This window comes from Nyctereutes procyonoides, unplaced genomic scaffold, assembly GCF_905146905.1.
Source record: "Nyctereutes procyonoides isolate TBG_1078 unplaced genomic scaffold, NYPRO_anot_genome, whole genome shotgun sequence".
Lineage (NCBI taxonomy): Eukaryota > Metazoa > Chordata > Mammalia > Carnivora > Canidae > Nyctereutes > Nyctereutes procyonoides.
In genome coordinates this window covers 31027380-31040188 of record NW_026575122.1, presented here as the reverse complement: position 1 = coordinate 31040188, position 12809 = coordinate 31027380, and the positions used below count along the sequence as shown (strand labels likewise).

Genomic DNA, 12809 nt, shown 5'->3' with positions numbered 1-12809 from the left:
TTTACTGAGTTTGTCTCTTAAAGAACACAAAGGAGAAGTTTGTCCTACCTTTTCTGTTAACTTTTGATTCCTTACGAGCTCCATGGGAGTAATCTAAAGTTTAGGGAGGGCTGCCCCAGAACCTGGGTGTTATCCACTTAATGCCTGCAACTACCCAGCGAGTGAGAGAGGAACTCTGATGCCCTTCCATAAATGCAGCCTAGCAGCTGCCAGAAAACAATAACTTATCCTAGGTCACAGGCTAGCTGGTGGTGAGGTGGGGAGAGCCAACAGGTAGGTTACTCCCAAGGCTATGCTCTCCCTTCTCCTCAAACTGTCTCCCAGAGACCTGCTGTATTTAAAGTGTCTCTGATTCTGCGGTGAGTCGTGCCAGCAATTACTACTGCTTTAGTTCCAGTATTTGTAACGCTGGCCAATCAATAATATTAATAACCCTTAAGTCATATCAGACATCAGGACCTCCTACCAGCCACTATGACTGGAAAGGAGGTCAAGACAGTGCCCTAACTCTTCAAAGGAGGAGAAAGAAGTCACAAGAACCAGGAGAAACCCAAGTACTAAGGATTCTGATAGAATTTTCTCCAAGTATCTATGGAATCATACCAAATTCTTTTAATAGAGTTGCTGCTTAAAACTTGGACTAGGTTATCAAGGAGAAAAAAAATTAAATTTCCTGGACGTGTATGTGTGTGAAAGTACCTGCAACTCTAGTCCTCAACTCAGGCCTTTATCTCTTGGGAGAATGAGGAACTGGCCCCTCCAATGCAGGACCTAGTAAAAGACCTTATATCTCTGTTTTCATCAAAGGTCAGAATGGGTCTCTTCATTCTCCTCCAACAAAGCTGGTGTCAGCCTTTAAAGAAGCAGCCAGAAATTATCAACCTAAAACCAAAATCAGTTCAGGCCCACCTTAACTAAAATGTAAGTTTCTTAGCTCTTCTCTTGCCTCCAAAATCAGGATACATCATACATATTTGTTCTACATGTGAAGTTTTGTAGCCACTCAGCTCAAAATATTAAAGCTACCCAATATTAAGAATTGTCAATTGCTTTTGTTAGTAAGAGTTGAATTGATTTTAATTCATATCTAAGTAGCTCCTTGAGCAACTCTCCAGTTTAAAATCTGGTATCTGTTAGTTTCATTTGATCTTAAACCAGGTGAGAACCTGGGAGCAAATATAAGAGAATACGGGGTCACAGTATTGTCATGACCATGTCATAACATTGGACTCCTACTCCTTATTGGTGAGAGTAAAACTAAGAGCCTATGAATCCTGTTTATATAGGGTTCCTGGACTTCTATGCCTGAAGCATTCTGGAAGAAACAAAGGTGAGAGTGGCTGCCATAGGCAAGTATCCCAACTATGATGAGAAATAATGAATAAGAATTCGGGAATACATCAGTTGGAGGCCATTTAATGTGGGGTAAAGAATCATATGCTGTAAAAATCTGTAACAGTTATTGTATTCTCCATAAAACTGCAGTAAACATAGTAAAAATCATTGCATGTCAACTAGTACAGTGAGTCATAATCAACATAAGGAGGCCAGGTCATCAAGAAAAGGCTTACTGCTGGGCAGTATTCTCTGTTATCAGGTTGAGGAAGTAAATAATACACTGCAGAAATAGGTCTCCTGAAGGGTTGTCAGCACAATTAAAATCATGTAGCACTAAAGGAGAAATTATTAGCGATCCTTAAAATTTGGCAACCTGAATGTGTTCATTCCCAAAGCATTTCAGATTGCTGAGTCTTGCTCTAGAATTACAGACTGGCTAAAACTATTACTGGGGATCTCAGAATATGAGGTCAACTGCTGATGTTTGCATCTGTAAACAAGCCAAACACAGTCTGAAACCATTTTCCACATTGCCCACGGCAAGGGAAGATGGTTATTACAACTAATCCACATCCCCACACCAGGTCTGTAAATAATTAAGGGTTAACGCTTATGGTAGCAGGATGGGTAAGGATCAATGCTATTCTACACACAACTACTTTCTTCATACGGGAAACTCCAAAATCATGGAGTCACCATAAGTCACTGCCATGTGGCCACAGATCAAGTTGTCAAATGGTAGAATCAGCTTACCTTGAGCATGAAAAGAGCTTAATTGAGAGGTAATTCTGCATTGGTGAATCCTAGAAAACACTTCTAATCATGAGAAGTGGGGCATGTGGGTGACATTGGATTTTTCTTTTCAAATTTGCAAGTTATTTTTTCAAAACACGAGGATGGATAAAATCTAGAATGCCTTTTGCAAAATACTTAGTAGCGGTATCTCTGAAAACATGTCTCATTCTGTAATTTAAACCTTGAGGGAAGGGGCTTTGTTCTTCTTCTTTTTATATCCTTATATTGCTGGAATACACCAAAGTACTATAGGAAGGAAGGAAGGAAGGAAGGAAGGAAGGAAGGAAGGAAGGAAGGAAGGAAGGAAGGAAGGAAGGAAGGAAGGAAGGAAGGAGAAAGAAGAAAGAAAGAAAGAAAGAAAGAAAGAAAGAAAGAAAGAAAGAAAGAAAGAAAGAAAGAAAGAAAGAAAATGTTAATGTATATTTAATTGTCTTAAAATGGAATAATCAAAAGGGGATGAGCTTTGTGCCTTCCAAAAAGTATTGTAGGTCACTAAGGGTTTTTTTTGTTTGTTTTATAAAGATTTATTTATTTGAGAGAGAAAGAGCACACATGAGCAGCAGGAGGGACAGAGAGAGAAGGCAGAGAGAGAATCCCAAGCAGACTCTCCAGGGAGCCCAGTCTGGGGCTCAATCCCATGACCCTGAGATCATGACCTGAGCTGAAACCAAGATTTGGACACTTAACCAACTGAGCTACCCAAGTGCCCCCTTACTAAGATTTTTAAAACATTTTTTGTTTCAACCTGGAAGGTATAATAAGTAAATAGTAAACAAACTTCAACATGCAAACTATTCAGCTGGGAAGGCTGAAATCACTTATGTTAATTATTCTCAAAGCATAAAGGACACTAATGACAACCTATCTCCTGTACAAATTAGAGGTTTTCATGTGAAATTTCAGATGCCTTTTTTTTTCTTCACACTGGTCTCCCTCATTTGCAACAGACTGCACACTCTGCTCTTGCTCACTAAAGATACAACAACCTGCCTGTAACTATCCTCTGGGAAAGGACAAAGACATACCAGAGGAAAAAGAGCACTTGGATTCAGAAAGTGAACAACCCCAGTATGGTCCAGAGAAGAGTAAGTCCAGCAATGTCCCCTGGAAGCGTCCAGTAATGGGGCCTCTTCTCTGCATAGGGAAGATGGAGCCATCCGGCCCAGAGGTACAGACCTAAGGTTGTCCCCCTGAGAAGTCTGTCAAAGCAGCACTGTGAGAACCAGAGGAACCTTCTCCACTTTGATCAACAAGCCCCGGGCTGCATCTTTACCTCTCTCACTTTGGGGAGATGAAGGGCCAATGGTCTTGGGACTTCACACTTGCTGTCTCAGCAAAAGACCTTGGATATGCCCACCAGGAAGGAGCCTAGAAGCAAAGGAGCCTGTAGGCTCTCTATGTTACCTCTCCAAGAGCCCACCTGGAAGCCCAAAGAATTCTTCACACTCCCTATTGCGTTTGAGACTCCAATCAAGATGGCCTCTGACCCCAAAAGGGCCCTCAACACAACTGACTGATTTGGACCCCTTCTTGAGCTTCAAGCCCATCACTGAGCAGACTCTTTTCCAGGCCTCTCTTCCAGAGAAAGGAGGCCACTGACCACCCACCCCTGCCACGCAGCCCCCACCCCCCCAACCCCCCGGTCCTCAGGGAACACAGCTCCGAGGCTCCTGTGCTCATTCTGTGTACCACAGAGCAAGATCCATCTCTGGGTTCCCATATTACCCCTCAGGCCAGGGAGTCCTATGATGGGAGATGGCACAGGAAGTCACTGCCGAGGGGATGCATACTTTTCAGGACACGTTGGCTCCCAAGTAAAAGGGTACAGTAGTTTGCAGAAGAAGGAGAATGGAAGCCTACCTCACTTTCTTCTAGAGAAGGTCAGGTTAGCGACAGTCTGTCAGGCACTGGGTAGCAAAGGTGGCCGTCGTGCAAATCCATGCCATTTGAAGACAACCTAGTTTAAAGGCAGAGAAAGAACAAATTGTTCAAATTTCTAATCATCTCTCCCTCCCCACCAAAAAAGAAAATATCTAAAGCATTTTAGCTAGGATGCTTAATTGCTCTCCTTTCCAGATGTCTGCTTTGGAATTTTGGGCAGACTTGAGCAAAACTAACCCGTGTGTTTTTAAATTTTATTTCCAGGAGAAGAATTGTATACATGCACGTGTGTATGTCTTTATTTGCTCTGGTGCCATGAAAACTGCTCACTGTTTACTTTTCCATCTCTGTTTCTGTCCTGACATAGCAGACCTGATGGCATATCAATCAAGGCACTTTGTTTTACAGCCCTCGAGTCACTTAACATTTATGGCTCAGAAAGTCTTAATTTCAAGAGTCTCCTTGAAGAGCAGAGCATTTCACTGTGGCTTTTTGGGGCAAAGTATGACAGCCACATGCAGTCATGATTTTCATTTTGAATTGCCAATGACTTGGCCCTGTGGCTTAATTAACATCCACTTAGTAATTGGTTTTGTTAGGTCAAGAAAATATAAAGTCCGGAAACATTCAACAGAGTTTCAAAGAGAACTTCAGAGGACAAGGATAAAAAGAACAAGACGTGCTGTTTCAATCTAGGCCAACCTTTTAAAAGGCCTCTCCTGACACCCAGGCCTTTAGTTAGGAAGCAGGTAGATTGTGTCACTTCAGAAACCAGCCCTGACACTTGATGGGATGAGCACTGGGTGTTATACTACATGTTGGCAAACTGAATTTAAATAAAAAAGGAAGAACAGAACAGAGAAGAAAAGAAAAGAAAGAAAAAAGAAAAGAAAAGAAGAAAAGAAAAGAAAGAAAAGAAAGAAAAGAAAAGAGAAAAAAGAAACAAAATGAAACGAAACAAAACCAGCCTGAATTTTCAGCATGGTCCTCAGTTTATAGCAGTGGATTTGCCGTCCCTCCCAGGGATGAAGAACCTCTGTGGCAGCAAGGAAAAGATCCATGCTCAATTTCATCCACCCTACTCGCAAGATGGGTAGGAAAGCCCTAATTTCATTTGGAAAATCACAGAGAAAATCTCAGGAAGTAGCCATTGTTTTATTACCAGACCTCAATCCTCAAGCACAAGTTTGCTGTTCATAGTAGGAAGAATGAGACCCATCTACGGGTCTTTGTGGACTTTAACCCCCATTGACCTAAACACATAAACAAAGGCTGAGGACATTTACCAAGCCGCAGGAAAATGCAGATTACTATGGTAGTGTATCAGTTCGCTGTCGCTACTTGACAAACTACCCCAAACCTCAGTGGCTTAAAACAACAACCAGCTATTGTTTTATATATGTGTGTCTACTGGGTGCGAGTTGATGGAGGCTGGTCTCAGCTGGATAGTTCCACTCATCATGTTCCTCAACTTTTTCATGGAAACAAAGAGCTACCCTGGGCATGTTCTTATTATGGTGAAGGAAGAGGTACATGAGGACAAGGAAGCCAGGAAGGCCTCTTGCAATACTGGGGTCAGTACTGCACCTTATTCTATTGGCCAAAGCAAATCACATGAATTAACCCAGGGACAGGAAGTTATGTGTCACCAACAGGGGGAGAGCACAGACGTGTTACTTGGCAAAGGGTGCAGATACAAAAGTTGATGAAGAATGGAATCATTAATACAAATCTACACGTGAAGACCAGAGTAAAGCTCAAAAATGATACCTAATTCAGACATGTCCAAAAAAGGAAAAAAGAGTAGCCTCAGAGAAAGATGGGGATGTTGGTTAGAGTCGATGGTGCAAAAATCTAACAGGATATTCAAGGTATTTTGTTCCTTAGCCTGAGAGCAGTTTGAAACCACTGAATGGATGGATATGATCAGATGGATACAGGATGGGCATGACATTTAGGTGAGAGCGGACTCCAGCAGAACAATTAGAACGGCTAGATACGAGAAGTTAGTAGGTTAGGCTCTGGTGAACACACTGGAGTTAGAAAAAGTATTCAGCCGAGGAGGTATTTAGGAGATAGAATCACCTAGACTTTGTGAATAGTAGACCATTAGGGGTGAGAGGAAGGAAGGTGTTGAAAATGACTGACCTCCAAGCTTCTGGGTGGCTTCACTGGGTAGCAAATAGTTCTGTTCACTGATCTAGGTGACTTTGTGTGGGAGGGTGAGGGAGGGAAGGAAGGGTAGGTGGGGTCTAGGTCTTGACTTCAAGTTTGGGCATGTTGAATTTAAGGACCTATGGATCATCAGAACGGAGATTTTGAGGGTGTAGTTGATGAGAGAAGCCATCAGGGATGGGGATACATACCTGAGAGTTTTTAATAAGGCGATGCTTTCTAGAGCAGGTGAAGTCTGTGTCCAGCTCTGATTATAGGATGGAGTTAGCAGACATACAGCTTAACTGATGGGATGCGTCAGGCCATTCTACAGAAGATGGCATGCAGGTAATTGTTTCTGACCGGCAGGATCTTTGCACGACTATAACAGAACTAGTCTTGGTAAATTCAAAGGCACAACTTGGTCCAAGGGCTTGAGGCTTTAAAAACACTCTGTGCAGTCCAGTATCATAATCACATATTACCAAATAGTAGAACATTACCAAAAACAGGGAGTTAGACGGGAGGTAACCTGGACATCTTGGGTGTCCAGGGATGACCCCGAATTAGTCAATATTGTTTCTCCAGGACGTACTGCAATACTTGGCGTGTGACAAGCAATGTTTGTGAATGAATACATGAAGGCCTGAGTAACTACAATCTGTGAATTAGCATGTTCGATAAACATTTATATATTATCACTAAAAAGCAGCAGTTTTTCATCAGTCATAGACTACTCACTCTATACTTTTATAATTCATGAATTTTTGGTAACCAGCTAAGCATCTGTGGCACAAAGATCCTGTCTACCTGCATTTTTTTTTTTTTTTAGTTTCAGAGGTAGAATTTAGTGATTCATCAGTTGCAAATAACACCCAGTGTTCATCACATCATAACATCAAGTGCCCTCCTTAATGACTATGACCCCCCCCCCCCAGCAACCCTCGGTCTGTTTCCTAGAGTTCAGCATCTGTTACAGTTTGCCTCCCTCTCTGTCTTCATCTCACCTTATTTTCCCCTGCCTTCCCCTATGTTCATCTGCCTTGTTTCTTAAATTCCACATGTGAGTGAGATCATGTGGTATTTGTCTTTCTCTGACTGACTTACCTCACTTAGCATAATACCCTCTAGTTCCATCCACATCATTGCAAATGGCAAGGTTTCATTCTTTCTGATGGCCGAGTAGTATTCCATTGTATGTATAGACCACATCTTCTTTATCCACTCATCTGTTGATGGACATCTGGGCTCTTCCACAATTTGGATACTGTGGACGTTGCTGCTAAGAGCACTGGCAGGTGCCCCTTCAGATCACTATGTTTGTATCCCTTGGGCAAATACCCAGTAGTGTAATCCTTGGGTCCCAGGGTAGCTCTATTTTTAATTTTCTGAGGAACCTCTATATTGTTTTCCAGAGTGGCTGCACCAGCTTGCATTCCCACCAGCAGCATAAGCAGGTTCCCCCTTCTCCACATCCTTGCCAACATCTGTTGTTTCCTGACTTGTTAATTTTAGCCATTCTGACTGGTGTGAGGTGGGATCTCATAGTGGTTTTGATTTCAATTTCCCTGATGCCGAGGGATGTGCAGCATTTTTTCATGTGTCTGTTGGCCATGTGTAGGTCTTCTTTGGAGAAATGTCTGTTCGTGTCTTCTGCCCATTTCTTGATTCGATTATATATGCTTTGGGTGTTGAGTTGATAAGTTGTTTATAGATTTTGGATACTAGCCCTTTGTCTGATCAAACATTTGCAAATATCTTCTCCTGTTCCTTAGGTTGCCTTTTAGTTTTGTTGACTGTCTGCTTGATCTCTTTCTGTGCCCTCCCTCTCTTCTTCATGCACTGCAGACTTTTCAGCAGCTGTTTGCTCAAAGGGCAACTCCCTTCCAGTGGCTCCACACCAGGCTGTGCAGTCATCTAACATAAGGAGTGGGCTCCACAGGAGACCCTGCTGTCCATCCAGGAGATGGGACCCTCACCTTAAAAAAATGTATTTAAACTTAATTTAAATCTTACACTTATTTAATACAAGCCTTTAATATGTCTATTAAATGGTTTAAGCCAGGAGCTGGCCAATGAGGCCCTGTGGACATCCATCTGCTTTTGTAAGTAGTTTCGTTGGAAAGCAGCCACAACCCTTTCATTTGAATACTGGCCTTGGGGGCTCTGACATCACTGTGGTAGAACTGCATCACAGTCACTACAGACCGTAGGACCCACAAAGCTTCAAATATTAACTAGCTGGGGCAACCCGGGTGGCTCAGTGGTTTAGCACCACCTTCGGCCCAGGGCATGATCTTGGAGACCTGGGATCTAGTCCCACGTCGGGCTTCTGCATGGAGCCTGCTTCTCCCTCTGCCTGTGTCTCTGCCTCTCTCTCTCTCTCTCTCTCTCTCTTCTCTCTCTCTCTTTCTGTGTATGTGTGTGTGTCTCTCATGAATAAATAAATAAAACCTTTAAAGGAAAAAAAATATTAACTAGCTGGTAGTAGACAGAAAAAGTTTGCTGACCCCCTAGTATATCAGAGAAGTGCTTGCCTCTGTGCCTACCGATCAGTCACAGTAAACCTTTTCTGCCTTGTGGAATAGACTCAAGTCCTTTTGCAAAAATACTGATTCTTCTTTTATTGTGGTGTTTTAACACGTGGCCTGACAGTGGGGCAGGTTCCTGTAAGTGAGGAGGGCCTAATCTATGACACTCAGTTCTGAAATCAGCTCAGTGTTACGACCTTGATTCCAAGGTTCTCCTTGTGTTTTTCTTACTGTCATTCCCTCTCTCCCTCTGTAATATTCCTCTGAACTCACACCCACTCCAAATTTCTCCTATCACCAAAAAATGCCTTCTGGAAAAAAAGAATTTGTATAGTTCTTTCTTACTGAAGTGAGAAGGACTTTAGGCTTAAGAAATATCTGTGCTCATCTTTCTAAGTAAAACAGAGTATTTTTCCCTTTTAGCTTTCCCCACACCTTATATCAAACACTATTGCATTGCTTTTAAATTCCTCTGCTTCCAGAGTCAAGACCTTCCTGAGGGCAGGGACCACTTAAATACCTTTAAAACTCTAGAACCTATTACGCAGCAAGAGTCTATCTCCAACAGTACTTATTAAAGGAAAAGATGGGTGGAGGTAGGGAGAGGGGCAGGCTGGCAGGCTGTTTGGTTTACCGTGCCATTATCAAATCCCTGATTTATTTGCATTTTGACAGAAAACTGACTTGGAACCAAACAATGAAGCCGCGTTGGTGGGACTGTAAGCGTCAGGAAGCAAGCGGGGGAGATCTCGTGGGTAGGGAGACCTTTCCGGCACCCCTTTAAAATCTATAACAAAAAAACTCTGTTTCACTTCATTTTTTCAGTCTGCCCTGAAGCTGAAAAGGGACATGTACATCCCACGTCTAGGAAAACAAAGGCTAACTTCCTTCAAAATGTAGGAAGAAAGCTAAATATGTTCAAATGGGGTAACATCATGAAAACCAAATGAGAGGTATTTTGAAAGTCACTTTAGAAGAAGAAAGGAGACAAAAACATTGAATGCCAGGAAGACATCCCCCCACCCCTCACCCTCCCCCCAGCCAGATCTGAAGTGGTACAGCATAGTGTTAAGACCTATTGGAATCACACTTGCTGACATTCACTCTCTTCCTCGGAACTCACACTCACTCCAAATTTCTCCTATCACCAAAATAGGCCTCCTGGAAAAAAAAAAATCTTTATAGTTCTTTCTTACTGAGGTGTGAAGAATTTAGGCTTGAACCTTACCTGTCTCTACTTCTCTCTGGCAACGTGGTCTCAGGTGCGGATCTCAACAGCTCTAAACCTCCAAGTCTTCATCTGTTGAAATGACGATGCAAATAGTACCATCTAATAGGCTTTTGATGTGATCAAGAGAACAACTCAAATATTAGCTTTTTTTTTTAAAGAAAGGATGTACTCATTCATTCATTCATTAAGCACTTCCTGTATTTGAGTCACCAACTTATCCTTTCTAAGCTATTCTGATTCCAGGGTGGGATGACCCATGCTTGCAGTTCATCTGAGGTGTCTGGACATCAGATTCAATACGATATTATATCCTCCACAGACTTTTATTTGTTTAAAACCTGTTACACACCCAGCACTGTCTCTAAACCCTGGGTGACACCAGAGAGGGAGAGCACTCCGTCCAGGCTCTTGTAGAGCCTGAGAGCTTGTTAGGAAGGTATTAACTAGAGACTAGTAAGTAACATATTGGTTGTTGAGGTTTTATTTATTTATTTATTTATTTATTTATTTATTTATTTATTTTTAGCTTTTTGGAAACATTTCACACTCCACAGCATCATATTTTACTGTATCACTTTCATTTTTCTCCCAATGTTCTTGGGACATAATTGACGTAGAACGTGGTATAAGTTTAAGGTGTATAATGAATATTGCAAAATGATCGCTGCAATAAATTTAGTTAACATCTATCACCCCTCATAGTTACAACTCTTTTCCCCTCTCATAGGATAGGCAGCAGGCTGTTAATTCATCAGAAGAGGAGACTGTGGTCTCAGGGAGACGGGGCTGGACATGGCTGGAGGGTCGAGGATGGCGGGGCAGCTACCTTGCACAGCAAGACCCGTGTGTGCTTCTTCCATTGACCTCAGCTCCTCTAGAGTGGAAGCTCCATGGAAGCAGGGCTCTTCTCTGTTTTGTTCATTTCTATATTCCTAATGCCTAGAACACAGCCTGGCACATAGTAGATGTTCAATAAAATTTGAAGCACAAAAGAAATCAATTGGTCACTTAGTGAGGTTAGGACAAGCCTGGTAGGGGAAAGTATATGATCCCCCTTCATTTTGTGTATTTTCTCCTCCAGCTACTTACTTGTCTCCCTCCGCCTCCTTTTAACCCTCCCGTTTTCCCAATCGGATCTATGTTTGTCTCTTAAATGTGCTCTGGGTGGGCAGGGATTTGCACAAATATCATTTGATGCCCCTGGGCAGTATTTTGATTCTCATGCAGCAAAGACAGTAGCCTAAAAAGATGGTGAGAGTAGGAGCGACGAGTACCAGCAGCGGCCCTGGGACCCAGAATCCATGTGTATTTGGTGACTGTCACTGACTAAGTCCTGGACGCCACAGCGTCGGGTATGCCCCACAGTGACCAGACTCCATAAGCTGCCTCTGTTCTGTGTTGAAACTGACTTGTCGGGGATGAGTGATGCAAACTCATCAACAAACTTGCTGTTTGTTCACTTACATTCATGAAGGGGCCACTAGGTAGCAGGCCCTGGGCCCTGACCTACAGGCTCCCCATCCTTGCTGCCTTCTCTGGATTCTAGAAAATGGGACATTTGGTAGAAAGTGGAACTAAAGATTACAGTCGCACACGCAAAGGAAAGTTCCCAATAATCTTTTGAGACTCCTAATGGAAAAATATGTCCCAGATTTCACCGAGAGGGCGACAGTTCCATAACTGGAAAGTTTGCCATTTCTCTGTTGATTATTTTAAAAGGGGATTTTTTTTTAAGACTGTTGCTGATTCTTAGTTTGCTCTTCTTATATAATCAACCCATAGTTGCGAGCAAGCATTCCAAATTACACTGTATCGCCTGCATAGACTAAAACACTGTGGTTCTTAAAATAGAATCCCTACCTTTTCTAGTCTCACAACTGCTGGAAAGCCACCTGCTGGAAAAGGTATATTTACCACGAATTTGACTGTCAGGCAAGGACTATCACATCTGAAAAATGAGGCCTCATGAGCTTGCCTGACAGGAAACCACCGGGCATCATTCATAGCAGGGCGAAGACTTAGATAATGCCTTACCCAAATTATTGTACTGTCAATAAGATTTTGACTCCTTTGAGACACACATGTCACTGTAGGACAGTTGCTAACCCCCATAATCTCTAGCATTTTTCATTATTTTCCTTTAAAATGTGCATCCAGGGATTAAAAGCCTTGGTTTAAGCCCACTGCAAAAAAAAAAAAAAAAAAATGCAAATGATGCATTAGTCATATTTCTAAAGGAGGAGCTTTAATTATTCATCTTCAAACATTTCTGCCAAGATAAAGGTCACCGTATAATTACTGCTCCCACCCACTGGCCACTGGCAGGGAAATTGAGAGCAATGCTCCTAAATCCTTGATTCATAGATCACCAAAGACAGAAAGGGTCTCACCTGCAGTTGTCTTCCACATAAAGAAACTGAGGCCCAGGGAAGTGACACACCAAGATGAAATGTAATAAAGGTCAGAGTTGGGAATTAGGGTCGTAAGTGGAGCGCCCTTGCCACTCACTTGTACTGCCCCCTTTATTAGTTTCCTATGGCTGCTGTAATAAATGGCCACCAACCAGGTGGCTTAACACACAGAGATTTACCCTCTCACTGTTCTAGAGGCCCGAAATCCAAAACCGAGGAACTGAGGAGCTGTACTACTTCCGAAGTTTCTAGGTGAGGACCTTCCCTTGCTTCCTCAAGGTCTTCCTTCACTGTGGCTGCATTTAATCTCTGCCTCTGTCCTCAAACAACCTTCTCTACTCTCTGTGCCTCTTCCTGAGGTGTCGATGGATTTGGGGCGCACCCAGATAAGCCAGAATAATGTCATCTCGAGCTCTTTCACTTACTGACATCTGCAAAAAGACTTACCCAAATAAGATCCTATGCACA

The 12809-nt window shown here is 42.6% G+C and overlaps 1 protein-coding gene across 1 annotated transcript in view; it reads left to right on the top strand.

Annotated features, from left to right (window-relative positions):
• Positions 1-12809, top strand: part of PLEKHG7 (pleckstrin homology and RhoGEF domain containing G7) — a 60500-nt gene that overhangs the window by 2988 nt on the left and 44703 nt on the right. The window contains 3 exon segments of the mRNA XM_055336456.1: positions 3110-3218; positions 3276-3460; positions 3501-3818. Of these exon segments, the coding sequence (XP_055192431.1) occupies positions 3110-3218; positions 3276-3460; positions 3501-3818 (612 nt within the window).